The 23,724-nt window shown below is 31.9% G+C and overlaps 1 protein-coding gene across 2 annotated transcripts in view; it reads left to right on the top strand.

Annotated features, from left to right (window-relative positions):
* LOC142327433 (protein-associating with the carboxyl-terminal domain of ezrin) overlaps positions 1-18,589 on the top strand; it is a 77,603-nt gene extending 59,014 nt beyond the window's left edge. For both annotated transcript variants that reach the window (XM_075370507.1, XM_075370508.1), the window contains 4 exons: positions 5,161-5,304; positions 8,986-9,079; positions 14,950-15,068; positions 18,001-18,589. In XM_075370507.1, the coding sequence (XP_075226622.1) occupies positions 5,161-5,304; positions 8,986-9,079; positions 14,950-15,068; positions 18,001-18,561 (918 nt within the window). In that variant the 3' untranslated portion in view covers positions 18,562-18,589. The remainder of the gene's footprint in view (positions 1-5,160; positions 5,305-8,985; positions 9,080-14,949; positions 15,069-18,000) is intronic.
* The last annotated feature ends 5,135 nt before the right edge of the window (positions 18,590-23,724 follow it).

The raw sequence follows: 23,724 nt of genomic DNA, 5'->3' as shown, positions 1-23,724 counted from the left end.
TATTATTGAAATATAAAGTTATATTGTCAGTAAATTTCTAAACAAAATAGGGTATAAATGTGAAACAATTTTTTAAATTAAAATATACTTTAATTGTATTTATTGAATCCTAGATAATACAATAATCTTTTATGGTCTGATTTTTCTACATATTGATTGTTTATTGAAAGCATGTAAAAAATTGAAGTGTGTAATTTAGAATAAAATTGCTATATCTTGATTTATTGTGAAAGAATATATCTATTTAAATGTATTAGTAATACAATATGTCCAATTTGAAGGAACTTTTATAATATAATTTAAAATTAATAAGGGATTCATATAAAATATTAAATTGTCTTTTTTATAGAAAAACTTATAATAGTTCAGTTTATTTAATAAATTCCAGATTACTGTTGTTTATAACTGATTGGTTTTACGTGGTAGATCTGAAAAGTTCCTGAACTAAATTTCTGTAGTTGATACAAGTAGCACCATCTCTTGGTCAACCAAGGTATGTAGTACAATGTCTGACGAGTGTGTGTACAAAATTTCCTTATTTTTCATCACTCCAGTCTCAAGTATATTTGGCTGCGAACGTTGTGTTCATGTGAGTGACCTTGTGTGAGCTCATGACATGGAACATCCCAACCCCGTAGGGGAAGACACCCGCCTAGTGACTATCCTGTCACCACCCCCCCATTCCTTGCCCTGTTGGGCTTTAACGGGAGTCGTGACATGGAACAGAGAAGTATGATAAAATTTTGTATTTGACTTGAAAATTCTTTTGTTGAAACATATTCTATGATACAGGAAGCATTCAGTGATGAAGCCGCATTTTGTACTACAATAGACATGTGGTGGAAGTGATTTAAAGACGGTAGAGAGTCGTTGGATGACGATGAACGAAGCGGGAATGCATCAACAGCTGTTCACAACAAAAATGTTGTGGAAGTGCTCGCGCTCCTGCTCAAACAACCTCATCTTTCCCTTTGGGTCATAGTGTAAGAGCAAAATATCAGTAAAGACATGGTACATGCAATTCTAATAGAAAAAAATGGATCGCCGAAAGGTGTGCTTTTGTTCATTTCACACTTCTTGACCATAGAACAAAAATAGATACGTCTTTTTTGCACTCAAGACTTCATTGAAACTGCCCGTAGCAACCTAATTTTTTGCAAACAATTGTAACTGAGGATCCAAGCTGGTCGCTTCATGTATGATCCACAATCAAAGCATCAAGCTGCTGCTTTATTTAGTCCTAGAGCACAAAGACCGGCGAAAGTCAGGCAGCAAAAATCAAGTGAAAACGATGTTGATTGCATTTTTTGACTCCAAATACCAGATTCATCATGAATTTGTCCCAACTGGTCAAACTGTGAATTCTAAATTCTACTTGGAAGTAATGAAACACCTGATATGTTGCATTTGTCGATTCCAGCTCGAGTACTGGGATCCAGGCAGTTGGAGGACTCTCTTGCACGACAATGCCCCGGCACACATAGCAACAGTTTTAACATGTTATTACACTACAAATCAAGTCATCGTCTTATCCCACCTGCTCTATTCACCTGACTTGTTTCCAGCAGACTATTTTCTGTTCCTGAAACTGAAGTTGAAGATGAGAGGCCACTTTTTCAACAACATTCCAGCCATCTAGAGGGCTTGCATCGAGCAGTTGAAGGCGATCCTACAAAGTGATTTCTCCAAAGCATTTGACGGGCTCTACCAGCTGCTGCAACGAGTGTATAACTAGAGAAGGTTTCAATGTAGAGACTGATGTGAGTAAATTCATTTATCTTTAAATCTGTATTTTTATTTAATTTAGTTTGGGAACTTTTCAGACATACTTAGTTACTTTAAAATACAATGTACTTCAGAATAGTTTAAAAGAATTATGTTCATTAAAATATTATTAAAAACATTAATTTTCTTTGTTTTATATTATAATTTTAATGAATTAGTTTGCTAGGCTCTACCAGTTAGTTAGTATCTCTGCCATAACATGTATACCAAACTTGTAAAACTCTAAAGTCTTTGTTTATCTATAAAGACTGGACAAATGCATGATTCTTGATGAAATTAAACAGTAATGTTATTGACTAGTTAGTTTTGTAAACATTTGAGGGGCATTTGTTAATGAAATATTAATGTGTGTTAAACATAAATAAAAATTAAAAGTTAATATGTGTAAAAATTTTGGTTACATTAAGGATTAATAGGTAGTTATAGATGATGAAACAAATGTGCAAGTTACTTTTTATACATCAGTGTGTTTGTATGTGAGTTACGGTATACAGATGAGTGATTTTTTCATCTAGTTGACAATCTGCTTTTGATACAATTCAGAATTCCTTCATTTGCCTTCAGCTCTAGACTACATTGTTTCATTTCATTGCTTCAGCAGAAAGTGATGATTCAAATAGATTTCCATATGCCATACAAGCTTTCTCTGGTATGAACTCTTAGCAAGTACGCATCATAACTCAATATATAGGTGTTTCATGAAGAACATAACAAACTTTCAGTACATTTTCTAGTGGTAAAAATAAAGAAGAAAGTTCTTATAAAGATAGGTTTGCAAATGCTTAGTTTGCGAGTCTCAGCTGGCGAAAAAGTTCATTCTGCTTTCTGTATCTTCGGTAAAATTAAACCAAACTGTAATTCTTGGAACCCAAATTAAGTGGTGAATTTTGTGGTTTTTGTTTCCATTGCAGGACTAATAAACTGTTACCACATATATGCTTAATGTAATATCGGCAGACAAACTCAGTCGCAGCACAGATGTCCGCTAGAGCACAGTATATGTACATGCTGGTACAAGTATCACTTTTGCCGCACAGATGACCATGCAGTTCTCCCACCATAGCAGCGCTGTGGCCCATCACTCTTAGGTTCCAATAAAAGAGCGTGCACGAGAGTAATTTTTTAATTCATTATCGATCACCACTTGGAGAAGCCCATGAAGAAGACAGAAGAAGTTCCCTGGCCACCTCAACGTGGGTCAACCTAGTGGATGCCAACATCCCTGCCGGGTCAGTATTTCCGAGGGAGCCACTGGATGTGGATGCTACCTTCCCGTTTCAATCACCCTGGCCGGCAGACTCAGCAGCAGGAGTTAGTCCAGAGTGGAATCACTAAGGGAGAACCGCCTTGGCTGTGCCGATGAAGGACGACTGACGCTGACCCAACACTGTGGGGCTCTGGAGGCCACTGCTGCTAAAATGTAATGCGGACCCAACTGCTGCTGAGGGGAAGTCCAGTCTGATTTCAGTGGTCGAGCCGCAACTCCCCAACTTTGTCGGAGACCAGCTTCTGGACCCAACAGCTCTTCTCAGAGCTAACGCAAAAAACAGCCCTTTTCAGGGCCACCATAGGGTTATGAATTACAAGCCATCAAAGCCAATCTACGACAACAGCCCTTCTCAGGGCTACTACAAGGTTTTAAGTGCTACGTACCGTCGAAGCCATTTGGCGATAAAACATAATTGATGTCTGCATATTCTTCATTGTAAAATTTATAAGGCATTATTAGAGAATGATAAATGTACTATTTCACGAACATTTAAATGTTTATTATTTATTATTTCAAACAAATTTAAATAAAATTAATTTTTAATAACTAAAGATATCTAATAAATTGTATTATTGATTGTTGTTTTATTTAATTTTTACTTTTTTAAAATTTTGATCGCTTATTTTTTTTTAATTACTTAATTCTTTTATTTTGTAAAATATAAAATTTTGATATGTTTTGTTTTTAATAAACATCAAAATTCTTATGTTTGTATATATAGTCTGTGAACTATATTCGTACCATTTTACTCAAAATCAAATTCTCTATAAATTTGTCTAAAACCTTTATGTGTTTATTACCCATTTAACGAAGTAACTTTATACCAGACACAAAATAATTTGGTTTTTTACTACAATTTTTTGTTTTACCGCAGATTTCTTGAAAACTAGTAAAAATACAATTTTGGGACTTATTTCAATTTTTCAGGTCAGGTTTCATATAAAACCACTAAATTTACCTCTTAATGTGGTGCCAAAGAATTACAGTCTCTTGTATGTAGATTTTGATGGTGGAAATATGAAAAAATCAGATATTTTTTCACGACTCAGATTTTTCATGAATCAGATAATCGGTTGCATGACTGAAGTCATGCAACCAATTATTTTAAAATTATCTGATATCTCTCTCTCTCTCTCTCTTTTTTCTGTTTAGCCTCCAGAACCATCGTAATGTGGATGGAACTTCAGAGGATGAATGAGGATGATATATCCTATGTCAGAATGAATCTCGATAATATGTATAGGATATATGTTACTTGTAAATGAAATATAGTCTTGTGCAGTCTCAGGTCAATCATTCCTGATCTGATTTCTGTGAAACAACCCTTATACTATAAAACCACGATCTCTTGAGGCGATTCTGTCTTATTTAGTCCATTATTTTTGTCGAGTCTTTTTACAGCTCTATTATAATAATAGTCATCTTTAACTAAAACTTTGTGTGTAGAATTAAATGATAATTTTCTTTTCTTAAGAAATGAATTTTCCTAGTTTTTTACAAGTTAATTTTTCTTTTTATTTGTCCTTAATTCTTCAGCGATGTAGACCCCTCATGTTGGTTAATCGCGCTTTAAAGAGCCACTTTGTTCTTAGCATATATTAAATTACTCTCGTCAAAACCCACATAACTCTGTCTAAATTAATATCATTTTGTACAACAGATACAGGTTTCCTTAAGAAACATCTGCTTTTCTATAGAATTCTGTGACACGTGGATGTATTTCACCGATTTCATATGCTTATAGTATACAAAAGAGTGTAAGACTAGTATTCAATTCTGATAACTATTTTAAAGAAGAAAAAACAATTTAATTACCGAGATGATAATTTGAGTTTTCAGCTTGGTATTTTTTACATGTGATAGTATTGTGGGAATGTGGTGCATTCTTAAAAAATTTCACGTGTACTTTCATTTTTATTAAAAAAAAAAATTATTACCTTGCATCTTTTAACAAAATGAAGAAATTCCTACACATTAGTTCCAAACAGCTGTCTATAAAGATGTAATGGAATGAAACGGGTTAATGGTTTATTTGATAACTTTAACGATATGAATTTAAGTTGGTTCAAAATTATTTTTTATTTATTTGTTATCTTTTTTAACAGTTGCTTGTTGGTATAAAAGATACGAATGATACATTAGTAAGTTGTACATTAAGAGCGCTGGCTGATATTGTACCAATATTGGGATCATCTGTTGTCATAGGTGGAAAGAGTAGAAGAAAATTCTTTGCTGATGGACGACCTAAGGTAATAATTTTTACTATTGGTAATATTAAATAGAATTTATAAATATAAACTTTATATATTTTTTTGTGTCTTAGGTTTTTAGTTTTACTTGGAACATGAAGAATCAATACTAAGAGTGGTGATATTGGTAATATACCAAAGTTACATAATTTTGCTATCTAGAAAGTAAAAATTCCAAATAAGGAGAGTTTTTAAACAGGAAAGAAGCCATTTAGTATTAAATGTAGATTAAGAAAAAATGTTCTTATTAACAGTAGGTTAAAGTATAGTACTTCATGATATTGAAATGTGGATTACAGGGAAACAGAAAGGAAAACAATTAGACCTTTGAAATACAGTGTTACCGGTGGATGTTTGATAATTTGGTGATATAAGGTATTATTAAGAAATTAGCACAGAATTGAAAGGAATTGAGAATAACAAGTTGAATAATGTCTCAAAAAAAGAAACTACTTAGGTTATGGTTTGAGTCGATTAATAATTAGTATTACCTTTTTAACCCGTTAATGCAAGCCTTATTAAATTTGAAGCAAATTGTTTTGACCGATAACAATTTAAGGTAATGATAAGTAGTAAATGATAGAGGGTAAAACTTTAAGGTAATTTTTAATCATAAATACCTGCAAGAACAGATTAACCCAGCCTCTAGAGAGTTTGGTACGGTTGAAAAGTGACCTGTACCTACCCCTAAAGGGATTTATAAGCTTATTTGATGATTTCAAATCGTGGTTCCATACTGCCATCATCTTCCTTGCTGCTATTGAAAGATAACACCTTCTGGAATGATGTGTATTTTTAAAGTAGTTTGTCTTGAATTTGCTGCCTATGTATGTGATGAAAACAGATGGTGCATGTGTAGTTCAGTTATTTCAATTGATTGTCAGCTGTTAGCGACAGTAGTTTAGTAATTTTGTTGTTAGTTGTTTACTTTCATCGGTTTATAATGACGGCCATGATTCATGATCTGCTGACTGTGAAGTAAGAAGAGAAATCCAATTTTTGATGACAAAATCAGTTCTACTGATCACTAGCAAATTTGTGATGTTTGCAGGCTAAATATTATGAGTGACTTTATGAGTAAGACGGTGGTGCTGTTAATTTTGAGATCAATGAATGAGTGTTCACGATGAACATAGCAGCCAGCTGTTGGTGATGACAGATGATCTGATTGAAAAAGTTGAGAAAATCAACTTTTCAATTTCCACTGTTTTTTTCTAAACAGTGTTTAGAAAACACTGTTTTCTAAAAAGTGTTAGAAAACTGTTTTTCCACTGTTTTTTTCTATTGTCTTCGATGTTTTGATCGCTGATTTATGAAGTTTTAACTGAAAAAATTGGATTAAAAAACTGTGTGCCAGATGAATACTGAAGATGTTAACCGAAGCGTACAAGGAAAAACTCTTACTACAGTGCATCAGTTTTTACACGTTACAAAAATGAAAGTGATGAGTGTTTGATTGCATTGTTACTGGAGATGAAACCTGAATTTCTTATTAGAATGTCAACACAAAGCAGCAGTCAATGTTATGGCGGCATTCATTCCTTACTAGACCGTAGAAGTTCAAACAAGAACATTTGGTGAAGAACCATACAGCTATTTAGTGAATCGAGTGATTCAAGGCATTACTGTAAATGCCAATCGGTATTATGAAACATTAAAAATCTAGAAGGGCGATAAAAAACAAACGATGTTAGGTGCTATCCCGCAAGATTTTGTTTTTGGATGACAAGGCCCAGCCACAGATCGTAAACTGAGGTGTGATAGTTCTACTGAAAGCGATGAATTATGGAATTTGATTCTACTTGAGAACTTGTATATCTCAATCTCCTAATGGGAGCCCAGGTCCAGCCCGCTTATGCGATGAAACAGAAGCTCTACCTACTGATAAGTTAAGCTGAAACGCAAAGACAACCCAGATTCAGCAGAGCCTGCCCGGGATTTGAAACTATTGTTTCCTTACTGTTTTGAATGACATGTCGCTTGAATTTAGGCGCCTACATAGGCCAGGATTTGATTGCGAGTCCAGTTGAAATTAAGAAAAATATTTTTATTTTTATTTTGTACGATAATGTTTATTTAGCTCAAGTTCCAACTTAAAACCTAAGAGCCGCAATTAAAATCAGAAATCTTGTGGCAGATCATATAATAATTTTTGTCAAGTAGTGTAAAAATGATAAAGGGGAATATTTAGTTGTGAATAATTTATATGATGTATTTTAAACACGTTTAAATATATATTAAATGAATTTAGTTATATAACTTTTGTATATAGTTTTCTGTGTGTCGATAAATACTGAGGATATAACAAAGAAATTAAACTTTATAATGTTTTCATAAAGTCTTCAATGTGAAAACAAGTTGATCGGCAGCAGCCACTAAAGTAGAAATATCCAGTACAAGCTGAATTGTTGCCGGCATCGGCAATAAAGCTAAGGAAAATCACTGAAACGACTTGTACAAGCTTTTATAAATATACGTAGTTCAGATTTTTGTTGTAATTCTCTGTAAGATTTTATTAATTTGGAAACCATCAATCAGATACCAGTCGAAAGGAAAAACTCTTGCCTGGTCTGCAAAGATTGATCAGCCTGCAAATTGTACAATTCTAGTTAAAATCCAACCGGTTCTTTTTCAACAGCAGCACCATGAGGATTTTTGCGTTATCTAAAATTTGTTGAACTTTTTGTGAAACTCATGTGTGGCTTATATGTTTACACCAAATACAACAAAATCTAGTAAGCATAATCTTTTTGCAACTTTTTCCTGTAAGTTTTTTTAAATTAAAGTTTTTTAAATTTGCAAATAAGTTTAAAACCAGTCTGTTCTTATCCTGGAGCTTAAGGTTAATTCCTTTGATATGATTGGTTATGTCTGTTTGAGAACAGCCTCTTATTTTTGAGACAGTTAATGTATTGAAGCTCTCTTTTTAGCCATATAATATCTGATGAAACTGTTATATAATATTTAACTATATGATCTGATGAAGTTGATAGATGCATGTACCAGTATCAGTCAAGATACCATTCTTTACTTGATTCCCTATCTTTATTATACCGAAGCAAGTCTCTTTATTTGGCTGCCATATCTTCCAGTAACCGCTTCAGTTAACAATTTGCAAGCTCTTTCGACCTCTGATAGTGTTTAACTTCTTACTTATTTTTCAAAAAAATGATCCCTGATGAATAAATAACAATGAATTGCCTGACAAATTCTGTTTCCTGTAGTCATACCTTTCCATCACTCATAGGTTTTTGAACGTAAACTTCACTAAGTTGCTAATGAATATCATCTGTCTTGACATTTCTCACGTTTAAAAAACAGTTAATTGCCTTAATTCACACAATCAGAGGGATTATCAGTTGACTTGAACATTTTAAATGATGTTTAATGAACTGTAAACAAACTTTGCTGTACCTGTAATAGAATCTGTCGAAAGGTAAACAAATGAGAGAATGCGGCATGCGTACTCAGATTTAAGATCACAACATTGTGTTGGTAGTAAAAGGAAACTGTACTTACTTTCTGGATACGCTTCATATTTTTAAAAATACAGTTAAATGTAAATTAAATTTAAACTCTTAATTTGTATGATTGTAAAAGAACTAATTTAACATATTCAGTAAGGAGAGTAGGTAGCAGATCAAGCACTTAGGTTTTTCTAGTGTATTGTTTTATTTTCAGGCAGCAGCTGTCAGGCTTTCCTCAAAAAATCATGGACATCGTAGTAGTAATGTTATGAGTAGCAAATCCAGTAAACAAAATGAAAATGAAACAGGTAAATATTAAGAGAGAGCGTGTGTATGCATATATATATACACACACACACACACACACACACACACATGGCATACTGCATGAGAAATTGATAAGTAAACAAAATATTAAAGAAGATTACATTTGGATAAAATATTTTTTTATTTCTGGCATTTACACATATTTTTCAGATCCTAAGGCGATTACAGTGAGTGATAGATGGACCTTTAAATTTTCTTTTCGATTTGTGTCTTCCTTCTTTATTAGCTGTTTGCTTACATTTTAATATCAACATTGCTCATTCATTTTTTATTGGATCAATTGGTGTTTTTTATGTTTGCATATTCGATGTCTTCTTCCATTTCTTTGATTGATATATATTCTTTTTTTTTCCTTATAAATAAACAACTTTGTTCTGCTATTAAGGAAAGCATTGCCTACTTCTATGTTAGTTTAGGTAACTTTCATGGATGTTTAAGATGGCTATAAGGGGTAATATGGAGGTCATTTATAAAGTAACTAGCAGATCCAGCAGTGCTTTGCTATTGCTAGAATGTATGTATATATGAGTGTGTAAATATATATATATATATATATTTAAATGAACACCATTAAAGTTTGATAAAACATTAAAAAAACTGAACATTATGGAACTTCACAAAATTTAACCTTTCACTTTATAAAAGTCAGAATATAAATAAATCCAATTGGGAAAACAATAGCATTTCTTATTGGATCTAATTCAAACCGCTTTCTAAACACAGTAGTCTGTAGAAAATAACATTTTAACAAAATGAGATATGGCTGCAAAATCATTACAATTGATATTAAACATTAAGGAACTTACAAAACATTACAGAACTTCACAAAATTTAACCTTTCACTATATAAAAGTCAGAATATAAATAAATCCGGTTTTCAAAACAGCACTACCTATCGCATTTAATTCAAACTATTCTCTAAACATAGTAGTCGGTTCAAAATACTCCTAACTTTCTTTCTACCGGTCAGATTAATGATTTCAGTAGCTTTAAGCCTTCTTTGAACAACGTGGATCATTTTGCAAAAACCCGCGTGTAATTCATATAAATGAATAGAAATTCTGAATAGAAATATTCAGTCCAGTAGTTTTTTTAGTCTATAGCAGACACACATATGAGCATTGCTTTTTATGTATATAGAAGAAGAAGGTTTGCTTGTATATTTGTCTCTTTGTTTTGTAAATATCTCGACTTTGGCACAACCTAGCAGGTATAGTTTTAACAAAAAGTTTTCTTTTCATGTAACAAATACACATTCTGAATATGAGCCAAATCGATCCATAAATACAATTTTTCTAAATATCTCAACCCCAGCGCCACCTAGCGAGTCCATTTTTCACAAAAATATTCCTTTTCATGTCACTATATATATTCTGAATACGAGTCAAATCGGACCATAAATGCAATTTTACCAAATATCTCAACTCCAGCGCCATCTAGCGGGTCCATTTTTTGCAGAGGTATTTCTTTCCGTGTAACACATTCTGAATAATAGCCAAATGGGACCGTAAATACAATTTTTCGAAAATATCTCAACCGCAGTGCCACCTAGCGGGTCCATATTTTGCAAAAGTATTTATTTTCACGTAACTAATATATGTTGTGAATATGTGCCAAATCAGACCATAAATACAATTTTTCTAAATATCTTGATCCCAGCACCACCTAGCTGTTCCAAACTAATTCAGAAACCTTCGTGAGCATGCACACAAAACTCGCCAACGTTTCATCGCAATCGGATGAATGGTATAGGAACACGTACGGAAAAAACAAATATTTATTTTTAAATATATTGAAGATTATTGTAGCACGGCTAATATTTACCATTAAACAAATATTCATAATTTACTATTGTTTTTTTTTTTATACTAGGCAGATTAAAATGTTCTTGTGATCGATTTACTTTTCTGAAACTATTTACATGAAAAAAATGTTAAAAGTATACTTCCTTCAAAGAAGTTTCTTTTTGCAGCTACACACTTTTGCTACTATCTATAAAGTTGTTGGAAATTGATTTTGAGCTGTCCTTAGCTGCTTAATCGCATTGGGAGTATTGTCTTGCAAAAAAATCCAATTCTTTGTTTTCCATTTTTCAAGACACTTCCTTCTTACTGCATCCAGTAAACTACTAAGGATATTGACATAAATTTCGTTGTTCACTGTCTGCTCATCAGGAATGTAGTTTTAGTGAATAATACAGCCAAATCAAAAAAAAAAATTCAACATAATTTTTCCTTTGCTGCTGTCAAAATGAGATTTCTGTGACTGCAGATATGATGTTGGCTTCCACTCTGGAGATTATAAAAAACACATCGTTTCTGATCTCACTTGCTCAGAAATTTTCATGTTGATCGGTCATAGTGGTGGTGGAGACCACCACCATTACAATGGCAGGAGTGCCATTGTAATGCAAGTTTCTTTCGATCATGTAGACACGTTTGGAACCGTGCATTGACAAGTGCGAATGTTCAGATCGTTGTGGAGAATATCGAGGCAACTTCCAACTGATATTCCATCTGTCGATACTATTTCCTTGACAGATAACATTTTCAACATGCTTAAAGTTTGTTCATTTGTCGAGCTAGTTGGGCACGTACTATGAATGTCATTCTCAAAACTAACGTGACCATCACTGAAATGCTTATGCCAGTCAAAGCAGTGTTAATATCTCTGATGATGATTTTTTTTAAGCAAAATTTGCTACTTATGTGCTGTTAATTGCTGACATTTTTCACTATGACATGCACAATATGAAACAAACAGCTTTAGTATTGTATACAAAACAGGACAGATATAGAGTGTATCATGAAATTCTCCTGGAACTGTCATAACCGATTCTACTTGAAAAAGATTTCATTTGGATTTTGGCTACCCTGGTGAGATGAGGTCATGCTGAAATTTTTAGGGTATTAATTAAGGAGCAGAATTAGTGACTTCTGATATTTCTTGACCTGAAAAATCAAAATGATCAACAAAATTGATGTAAGATAGGTTGAATAAAACAAAGAAAAGTTAGAAAAATTTGAATTTTATCTAGAAACAGTACACTAGATCAAAGTACATTATACCTACCGGTTCATAATAAATGTTCAAAAATGAGCTTGCCATTTTCAACACATTTCTTGGTATGCTTCTGTATTGCTTTTGTTGCTCTTTTTAGTTCTTCAAGGCTATTTTTAAGTTGTTCAGTCAAATCCATAATGCGGACAAATAATTCCTTGTGAAAATGTATTTTTGTTTTGTACACGATATTTTTCAATACCAAAATACCTTTAAATACCTTGCATTTACTGTTAAAATGTTTACGCTACTATTTTATTTATTCTTTTGTAGTTCAGAATCTAAAACATTACCTTTGCGTATGTTTTAGTCTTGAGTTATTATAATTAATTAATTAAACTGTTATATTAAATATTAACAATGAGTATGATAAATTTATTTAAATATTTTCATTCAAAATGAAGATTTTCATTCAAAAGTACTTTGTACTTTTGTACAAAGTAGTGTAACATAACAGATTTATTTTATATCTTATATTTCAATTTATTTGTTCATAAGAATATAAGTAATTGATTTGTATAACTGAGTAATTATATGCCAAAAAAAGTATCATTGGCTTAACATTCCATAATTCTTCTTTTTGGGTTATTCTGAAATTGGTTTTCTGTTTACCTGTTACTTTTAGGTAATGAATGCGTGTCTTAATGTAATTGTAACTAAAAATTGTAAAGTAAGTTCAATATAACTATATTTAAAATGAAAGGTTATATGTAATTAGATCCCTGATGAGTTAAGACTGAAAATAGCAGAAAGCAAATAGCAGAGTATTGGTTCACTCCATATTTTATGTATCCTGGTCTTTCTTACGGCTGTGGTACTTGTTAATCATCCTGACAATGAAGTTGTTACTTGTCAGATAGAAGTAGATATGGCATGTTGACTTGCAAGTGTGTATTCCATTTGATAAGTTGATGGAAAACCACTTCACTCCTCATATTATACAACAAGACTGGCACGTGATTACTTTTATTAATAAGCGTATTCATAAAGTAATGGCCGTCAGCTTATATTTAAATATTAGCAGGTCTGAACCCAGTTTCACACATGCAGAGCTATCTATCGTCTATTTATGAAATCACTGCAGTAGTTGTTTTGATTCAGTATTCGTTTGCCTGCCGGTGAATGCAGATTGCAATGTCCGCAACAATAATTTCTCCTGCTAGTTGTGAAGTGCGCTCTATGATTTGATTTTTGTGTGCAAAAGGATCTTCAGCTGCTGAAATTCATTGGGAGTTGCGCTTAGTGTATGGATCTACAGTAATGAGTGAAGGAAAGGTTAGACACTGGTGTCGAGACTTTAAAAATGGCTGTATAAATTTTCTTCGCAAAGAGCAGAATGGTAGGATCAGTATTCAGACCGATGAAATCATTGAACAAGTGAACCAAAAACTGTGATGTGATCGGTGATTGACAATTAGTGCTCTGGCTGATGAATTTCTGCATGTAGGATGCATCTCTATCTATACGATCGTCACAGAAAAGCTCGGATGTCACAATTTGTGTGCAAGGTGGGTACTGAAAATGCTCATCAATCAACACAAAGCGCAAAGAATGTGCAGTGGATGAGCGTTTTTGGACCGCTATCGACAAGATGGGTATGATTTGTTTTCCCAAATTGTTACAGGTGACGAGGCATGGATATCCTACACCAATGCTGAATCGAAAAAATAGTCAGTGCTGTGGCAACATTCAAGTTCCCCAAAACCAAAAAAGTTAAGGCAATATCCATACTTGAGTCGGCAAATGTTGGCTGCCATTTTTTGGGACAAAAAGGGCGTAATTTTGGTTGATTTCATAAAATATGGATCAACAATTACAGCTGACATCTACTGTGAAACGCTCACCAAACTGAGACATGCGATCCAAAATTGATGACACGGGAAACTGTTGTCTGGCATAAACCTCTTTCACGACAGTGCGTGTTCTCACACCACTGCCTTAACCAAGAAGAAGATTCAAGATTTTCGTTAGGAACTCTTTGACCACCCTCCATATAGTCCCAATCTTGCACCTAGCTACTACTTCCTCTTCTTGCATTTGAAAAAGTTGCTTGGTGGACAGCAGTTTGAAAACGACGAGGAACTTAAGAGTGCTGTTATTAATTGATTCAGTTCCCAGTCGGCGAACTTCTATGCAGAGGTTAAAGAAAATGGTGTAGCGTTAAGAAAAGTGCTTAGAACTGAATGACGATTATGTGGAAAAGTGAAGTAGATATAATTGTAGTAAACTAAAACTGTAAGTAAAAATCTTTTCCCATGAGTTAATTTTTTTTTAATGACCAAACGGGCCTTTACTTTATGAATATTCCTCATATTAAAATGGATATTTCATTTTCAGAAATAAGATATATGTTATATTACATATAACGGTTATGTAACATAACCGTTATGGTTGTAGCGAGTAATAAACATGTAAAATAAAACTGAATAACCACTACAAGAAGCAAACAGATATTTGTCATAATTTCAGAGTAGCTTTTTGCATCAGTCTATACTTTATGCCATAAAATAGAAGCAGATCAGTATAAGTATAATGTAGTTGAAAAAATATCTACTACATGTAGGACTTGACATAGTGAACCAAACAGACTTTTAAGCTAATAGATCACAATTTTCAGAAAGTAATTTTCTAATTTGCAGCTTTCTTAAAATAAATTGAAGCTCTAATTTTATTATATGTACCTTTTCTTTCTTTAGATATAGATATTTGTTTTTGAAACTTTTTTTGTAAAATCCTGCAGTATGTTAGATATTTTGATGTTATTAGTATCGATTTTATGTTGAATTGATAGGTAGTAGTGCAATTTATTTACCTGAGAGAGCTTCACCTGATGGAGGAGAAGACCTTAATTCACCAAACTATACAGCTAGTGAAGAAGAAACTGAAAATTGGACTGACTGGGAAAATAATGTAAGCCAGTTATCAAATAAAATATCCTAATGGCTAATCGCATAATATTTATACATTGTAAACTGTGCTTCTTACTTCTTCACAGTACCTAGAAAAGTTTTAGAAACAAAAGGGTGCAGCAGTATGTTTTATTACACCCTTACAACTTAGATATGCAGTATAATTTTCATAAAATAAATTACAAACTTTCAAAGTTTTTGTGCATTAAATAGGTTGTGGGGTTTTTTTGTGTACGTAGATTTGAAATAATTTAATTTTTATTATCTTGGATCTTCAGTTTATAATGTCAAAACATTTCTTTAAATTGCTTGCTTATTTTACTTTTTAAAAATACTAATGGTTTAATTTTTAACCCGTTCAGTAATAACCTTTAAATGTGAATCAATTTTAAGGTTATTGAAACTTTTGTTTGTTTAGAATCTATACTACCTACCTATTTATTTAGTTTTTCAGAAGTAAATACTTAATTTTTAATGTAATATTAATTACAGTGTTGTACCATTTTAAGGAATATGCTGGATATAGTACAATAGATAGAAATAACAAATAACCTATCGATTGATTATATGGAATAACTGGCCTTCAGAAGGTAATTAATTAAAAATATGATTAAGATTTTTTTTAAATTTTTATCAAAATTTTGAGGATTCAACATCTAAGAATCCACATTAGCATGAGTTCACTAAAAATTCATATCGCAATTTATATCATTACATTATACAGTGTTTCTAAAATGGTGGGCTGGCTATACTTTTTCGGATTCTACTTGTAAAACTAAACAAAAAATATCCTTAGGAAAAATGGTAATTTCTCCTTTGTTCTCCCCCTGTCCTCCAATTTGTTATTTTTAAATAAAAATTTATATCTCAAGTTCAGATAGATGAATCGCATTAATATTTTGGTAATAAAGTTTTAAAATTAACAAAAAATCAGGTCTTAAATACCTTTGTAAATTACAAAATGGTGGCCGTGCTTATTTTTCAGTCTGTTATATCCATAAATATTAGTTTTATCAAGATTAATGGTATTTGCCAAAAATATTAAGCTTTTTATTTTGAACAAAATGAAATTTTTTGAACACTATAGTAATAAGTATAGAAATATCAAAGAACCAAGAAGACAAGAAACCCCCTTGGAGCACTTATTTAGTAAGTCAAAATGGTATCGCTTTCAACAGATTTTCATGATTTTTGAGAGGTTATAACTTTTTTAGTACAATACACAAGAAACTTTTTTATTTGCCATAAACATTTACAAAAACACTATTGAGTTGTGCAAATTTGAGATTTTTATCACCAGCCTCATCAGAGTTATTTGAAGCCAAAATTTAATTTCTTTTTCAAAAATTCATAAAAGTTTACGGGTAAGTATATCGCCATTAATATTATTTTTGGTAAAACTACTAACATATATCTACATATAAAAAAATAAATTCAAACTGTGTATGCCATCCCTGCCTCATGAAAAAATTATCAAAAGTGAAATTTCACCATTTTTCATGTTCAACTGTATTGGTAATTCTCTCGTAGAAAGAAGAGATAGGTAAATAAACCACTGGACCGATCTTTTACCTTTAGAAAATATGATTAAATTGCTTTTTGTTGTTTCATCCTTACGGGGCCAATAGTTTTTTGTAATGATTTTTTCCATAAACCCTTAAAATGACCCAAATAGGTGTGCACACTGTAACAAAAATTGTGCCACAGGTAAACTGCTTAAATAAAAAATTTAAAAAAAATAGTTTTAAGGTCCTGAAACATACAGGAAACAAGTGGATAAGTTTCAGTTTTTTTTTTTTTTTGGAATTGGTCAAGCAAGGAGTTCATATTTTTTTGGGACACTTCAAATGAAATGACCCTTTTTCTAATTTTGATTGTGTAAAATCTCTGTGACTATTTTACCAAGGAATTTGATAATATGAAGATACAAGTTAGTACTTTATATGGTGTGATCATAAAATATCAGACCTTATTTTTTATTGCGGTAACCGGTTTTAGCACAGGAGTAGGCTTGTCATACAGTGTGAATTTGACTCATATTGGTTGCATGCATTCACCACTGTTTTGCTCCCATTGCAGCCAGCTGCTGCCTAGCAGCTGTGAAAGAAAAACATGTGAGTACTGCTTATCGTGTTTTTGTTACCGCTCAAAATGACTGAACGGGTTGAGCAGATTCTCTGCATTAGATTTTGTCAGAAACTTGGTGACGTGCACGTAGATTCAATAGGAAAATTCAAACAGCGGTTGGTGATCATGCTACGGGTGCATTGGCAAATTAAAGAGTGATATCGCTGTTTCCAAGATGGCTAAGTACCTGTCGAAAATTACAAATGCTCTAGCATCAACAAAATTCCTGAAAAAGTCAAGCAAGTTTGACAGATGATGATGATTGATTGTCAAATAACAATTATAGAGCTTGATGATGAAGTAGGAATTTCATTTGGCTCTGTAAAATTGATTTTAATAGAACTTTCAGGATGCAGTGCGTAACAGTAGAATTTGTCCCAAAATATCTTCCTCATGAACAAATGGAAAACTGAATGCAAGTTGCCAGTAAATGCTAATAATGCACTAAGATGGCATTACATAATGCCACAAAACTATTGTCTAAACAATATATGTGTTAAAGCCTTTTAATCATCCCTGATTAATTAACAATTGTTAGTTAATCAGGGATTAACAACCAACAAACATTTTAAATACTTTTAGTATTTAAAATTTTGTAATAGTTTTTGTCCTGAATATATCAAATAAATTTTGCCAATTTTATTTTTATTATAAAATGTTCTCTGTCAAATTTATTTATAAATTTATTGATCTTTAAGTTATAAATTTTATTATATGTATTTTGGATTTATTTATTTATTTTATTTTTTTTAGTTCTCATATAGTATTGTGTATCATAAATTAATTCTGTTATTTATAAACTTTAGGCTGAAGATATGTCTCATAATGATAAGGATGGAGGTGCACATATTAATCGTTCAGATGAAAGAGAAATTCAGCAAGATCAAGCGCATGTCATTAAAGGTGCTTTAAATAATGAAGATTGTGCCAGTAAAAAGATATCGAGTTCTGATAACGAAATGTTAAGTATTCCCAGTAAAATTAGAGATAATCATAAAAATTCTTTACCGGATATAACCACTCTTGATATTAAAATTAGTAAAACAAATAACGGTAATAAACAAGCAGAATTAAATAAAACAAGTAATTCTTCTAGCTTCGTCAATAATTTAGTGAAAGAGGTTGATTATTTTCAGGACATGGAACCTGTCATTGTATCTTGTAGTAAACATAACATTGATGATATGTTATCTTTATCGTCAACAGTAAATACAAATTCTAACAGAAGCAGCAGTAAATTTGAAATAAATGATCAAGATACAGTCATGAATGAAATCGAGGGATGGGGTGATGATGATGATGATAATTGGAATATTGATGATGATTGTGTTAATGTTAGTACTGATAATTGTAAAAATGATACATAACAATAAACGTTTATATATTGGTTATTAATTATGCTTATTTTATTGAGTAAGCGTACTTATTTTTGAATCGACCTAGAGTGTACTGACTGATTATTGACACGATTTCTCAAGTTTGAAATACTGTGCAATTGTTATTCATTGACCGACTATAAAAGTTAGAACGGAATGCATCATAATAATTATACAGAAAAATCAATAATCGTATTTATTGGTAACAAGAATTAAATTTTCTATAAAAATTTAAAAAAAAAAATGCTCATTAAAAATTAAAGATAATATAAAAACTTTTAAGTAACGGTTCTGTGAACTTGCGTAACTTTACTATAAATTCAAGATCAACACTTGAGAAACTGTAAGAATGAAAAAATACATTACCGATAAGCCTTTCAAATAATTTTAACTGTGTGAAGGGCTATGGTATCCTGCCCTTTTTTTTAAAGTTTTTTTTTTTTAATGTTAGTTGGGCACTGGTGGGTTATACGCTACAACCATTCTATACCTCCTTGTATTTCACATTGAGGGCATCAGCTACAGAATGTAACCACCAAATTAGTTCAGAGATTGACATTGAGAGCAATAGTAATGAATTCTTTTGTTAATGGTTGTTAGATATGTAATATTTTTCTTTGTTTTTTTGTATTCCAACCTCTTTGTAGCCAGTTGTGCTTTTTTTGATTTGTTTTGTTATGTTTCACTGAGTATTCTATTTGTTTATAAACTATTCTATTTGTAACCAGTGTCCCTTTCAGACTAAACCTGCTTGTTTTCAAAATGGCTGAGTGGTATGTGAATGAAGGATAAATTTTAAAAGATTTTTGAATGATGAATACCTTCAGACTGGAAGTATTTTTAGTAATTTAGAATCTAAATTGCAGGATTGTTGTATCGACAAAATAAAATCCTCTAATACACTAAATAAAATCCTCTGATACACCAGTATTTTCACATCTCATGATTTGGGATGCAAAGAGTGGATCCTATACCAGAATTTAAAAAAAATCTGTAGTTGCTGATCATGTACAAGAAACGGTGTCTCTAACTCCATATAAATTATTTTGCTAGTTTTTTAGTGATGGAGTAATATCCCATGTTTTGTTTCAAACAAATTTAATATGCAGTGAGGTCAGGTAAACCTTTCAAACCCAATATAGAAATCAAGAGCCCAGTATAGAAGAAATCAGGCATTTTATTTGTATGAATTTTTATACATCGATAAATAAAAAATCAAGGTCATGCAGCTACAAGTGGATTTTGCTTTCACTAGTAAAATACTACATTCTGTTTCACTACAATTCTGTTGCGTCTACAGTTGTTTTTTCTTTTTGTTACGTGCTTCTTTTTTATATTGTGTAAAATAAATAAAATAAACAACTCGTGCTAATGACATTTTGCTTAAGTCTGCTGCAAATGAAATCAGAGTATTGCTAACAATTTTAAAAATATAATTTTTCACATGTTAAAATAAACTTTAGGCACAAGAATCTATTACTGTCTTTTCAACATTATACACTTATTACCATCATACAGTCATTATAACAAACTGTTAGGACCATATTATTTACAAATGAAAATAACTACCGCTTAATTTTATTTTATAAAGTATTTAATTTTTGATAATATGATGCACTATATTTTACTTTATTATGAATAATCTTGTATTTCATTATTATGCATCTTTGCATTATGAATGATTCTTGTAGATGTTTTTTTGTATTCCCACTCTGCCGACCTTCAGGGTGAAGTGCTTATAACATCTCTGCTTATAACCTGATTAGGTCCTGGCTTTGAATCTTAGTCAGGTATGGCATTTTTCATACGATACAAAAATCCATTTCTAATCATGGCTATAATCGAGCGCTTAGGCTGTAGTTACTTAAAAAAAGGAAACAAAGTAACCCTTTTTTTTCTACAGTTAGTAGAAGTTTCTGATCAATTTTTGGCACCTGACTGCTCAGCAATGACCCAAAAGAGGGTCGTTTGGAAAGAACAGTCCCAAACCAACCTGGATTTCTTTTCCAAGATCATTACTGGTGATGAAGAACGGTGCTATGGTTACAACTCCTCGAAACCAAACAACAGTAGAGCCAGTATGAAAGACTGCAATTTTGCCTCGCCCAAAAAAAGCATTTTCAAGTGAAGTCAAACATCAAGAATTGCTCATTTTTTTCAGTATGAAATGAGTGTTGCATTTGGAATTGTTCCGCTTGGTCGTACCGTTAACCAGGGATTACTTGGAGGTTCTGAGATGATTATGCAACAGTTTGTGGCAAACAAGTGACAGTTTTTCCACCGTCACAATGTACTTATCACACAGCACTCTCACTGCACCAATTTTTAACAAAATACAGTGTGCTCACTTGTTCCACTACCATCGCTTGATTTAGCTATGTGTGATTTTTTGTGCCCACAAATGAAGAGGGACCTGAATGATATGCGTTTTTGCTTATATAGATGAGGTGAAAAAAATACAAGGAAGGTGCTGTCAGGCATCGCTACAGATGAATTTAAAAATTGTTTTTAGTGAAATAAAAAGCGATTGGACAAATGTATTAGTTGTGACAGAGTATTAGCTGTATTTTGAAGGGGATTAAAGGTTTTTTGTATAACACAAATACATAATTTAAAAAGAAATATTTCAGTTATTTTTGGGTATCCCCTCATAGTGAAGTAGTAGTACTAGTAATAGTTATAATTTATTTTAACAAAATTTATTCATACGCTATGCATCTCTGCTTATTTCCTTTAAACATATTTTTGTTTTTATATTTATTCATTTTATCAGTAATTGTTTGAGTTAATATTTTATCTAAGTTTATGTTTTTACATTTTGCTTGGGCCAATTTACATGCTCTGTACTGCTTCTTTTATGTAGTACTGGTATGATACTTCTTGAAAAGTTTCTTTTTTTTTTTTTAATTACATTTCTGCTTGGTTGCCTTAAAAAAACTAATTTTAAATCCATTTATTATATAGGAGAACTCAACAGAAAACAAATTTATAAAGATGGTGAATCAGATTTAAACAGTAATTTTCCTATTCTAAGCAGCAAGCAGTTCTGAGTGGATGGCAGATAAGGGGAGGTTAATGTTCAATGTGTTAGAGAGGGAGAACCAGCTTGGTTAGCTCTTCCGCTGTGTTCTGTCATCAGTGCAGCCATGAGTGAGCAAGAAGGGGGGGGCATCGATTTCGGCAAGAAGGGGACCATTTTTTGAGGCGATATGAGACACGGGTCTTTTCACTCTGGAGTCAAAAATGGCGAGTAAGGAGTGGTGAAGGAAGGATGAGGGCTGCCTAGTGAAGGCCAAAACCCATCTGTCAGCCAGGAAAGTTCTTGCAATGATTTTTTTTACTCAAGGGGAGTTTTACTCATTGATTTTCTCCACAATCAGTGAATGGTGAATGCAGTTTATTATTGTCAACTGCTAAAGTCAACAAAAGATGGGATATGCTCATTAAAGATGCCATCCTTCTCCATGACAATGCCAGGCCACACACCGCGATTTTGACAAGGGATAAATTAACGAAAACCCTTGTCCACCCACCCTACAATCCAGATTTGTCTCTCTGTGACTTATTTTTTATTTGCGCACAATTGAAAGAATCACTTGTAGAGGAATGATTAGGACACATGTACAGTAGGTTGACAACTCGTTCACATTTTTTATGAACAAGAAATATTCAAGCTTCCAAATTATTGGCAAAAGTGTGTAGATCGTGCAGGACATGCAATATAGAGAAATGATGAAGATGCGAGTTGTGTATATTATTAATCAATAAATTTATTAAAAAAATTACCATTTATATTTGATTCAACACATTAAAATTCTGTTTGACAGAGTGGTAAGATCCAAATAAAATTCCAAATATTTGACACTTTGGTAATAATTGTGCCTTCAGTCCTATTATTATTAACCAAGTTTTATTTTGATCTGAAAGAAATCTATTCATTGAAAACCTGTCATCTCTACAATATCTGACCAACAACATTTTTACTTTCTTGTACGAAGTAAAGGAACTATTGTAATCACAAAAAATCTCAGTTTTCAGATTTCAACGGAAATAACCATTTTGACCATTTCTGAATCCATTTTGACTAGTTTTGGCATGATGTCCGAATGTACATATGTATGTATGTATGTAACTCACATAAATCAAAAATCATTAGCCATAGAATGTTAAAATTTTGGATTTAGGACTGTTGTAACATCTAGTTGTGCACTTCCCCATTTGATTGCAATCGACTTGTCCAAAAAAGCCCAATATCCAAAAAATTTGGTATTGAACTTTTTCTGCAGTAATAAGCCCTCACTGAGAGCTTTTCAACATGTATCATAAGGGGTACTTATTTTCATCGGTTCCAGTTATAGACAAATCAAATTTTAATTAATCAAATTTGATCTTACAAGGGGAAGGCACATTGGCTTGAATCCAACTTCATTCCTTTTTTTTTAATTTAAATAAATTGATTTGTTAATAGTTAACCACTGACTGTAAAAAATTTTTTACAGTAAATAATAATTCAATAACATTAAAAGAAAAAAAAGAAAATGAAAAAAAAAATTATTTAAAAAAGTTATTAGTGAAATAAAATTTTATGTACTTTTAAAAATATATAAGTTAGTAAGCATACAAGGAAGTCGTGTGGTGTTCACTACAGATTTTTTTCATTCATGGCCAGTGCTTTTCCCATAAAACACAGGATACAGAAAAAGATTTCAATTTTAAGACATATTTTTATAAATTTTATATGTATGTGTTATCAGTTGTAGAATCAATTTAAAATTATCCAATATTATTGTACAATTTGTGGATTCATTTCAGTTTTATTAATATTTTAGATAATTTAGATGACGTTGATAATTATTACAATTAGTTTATAGTGTGTAGATGTGATGCGTATGCTGTACTGGCTATTTCAGCAATATTAATTAAAGTATTATGAGGATGAATATGAATGCTATTAATACTGTTTGACTAATTAAAACAGGCTTTTTTTTAATAAAATTAAGAGCATGAAACAGAGGTATGTAGTGATATTTATTTTTTAATAATAATTATAATATTTAGCAGATGAACAGTTACAGAGAACTTTTGTATCTGTACCTGTTTCATAAATAATTTGAGTCTGTATGTTCACTGTTGTCAGTGAAGTATTGTTTAAGT

The sequence above is a fragment of the Lycorma delicatula genome, chromosome 7, assembly GCF_047948215.1.
Source record: "Lycorma delicatula isolate Av1 chromosome 7, ASM4794821v1, whole genome shotgun sequence".
NCBI classification, from domain to species: Eukaryota; Metazoa; Arthropoda; class Insecta; order Hemiptera; family Fulgoridae; genus Lycorma; species Lycorma delicatula.
This window is presented reverse-complemented; position numbering and strand designations above follow the sequence as displayed.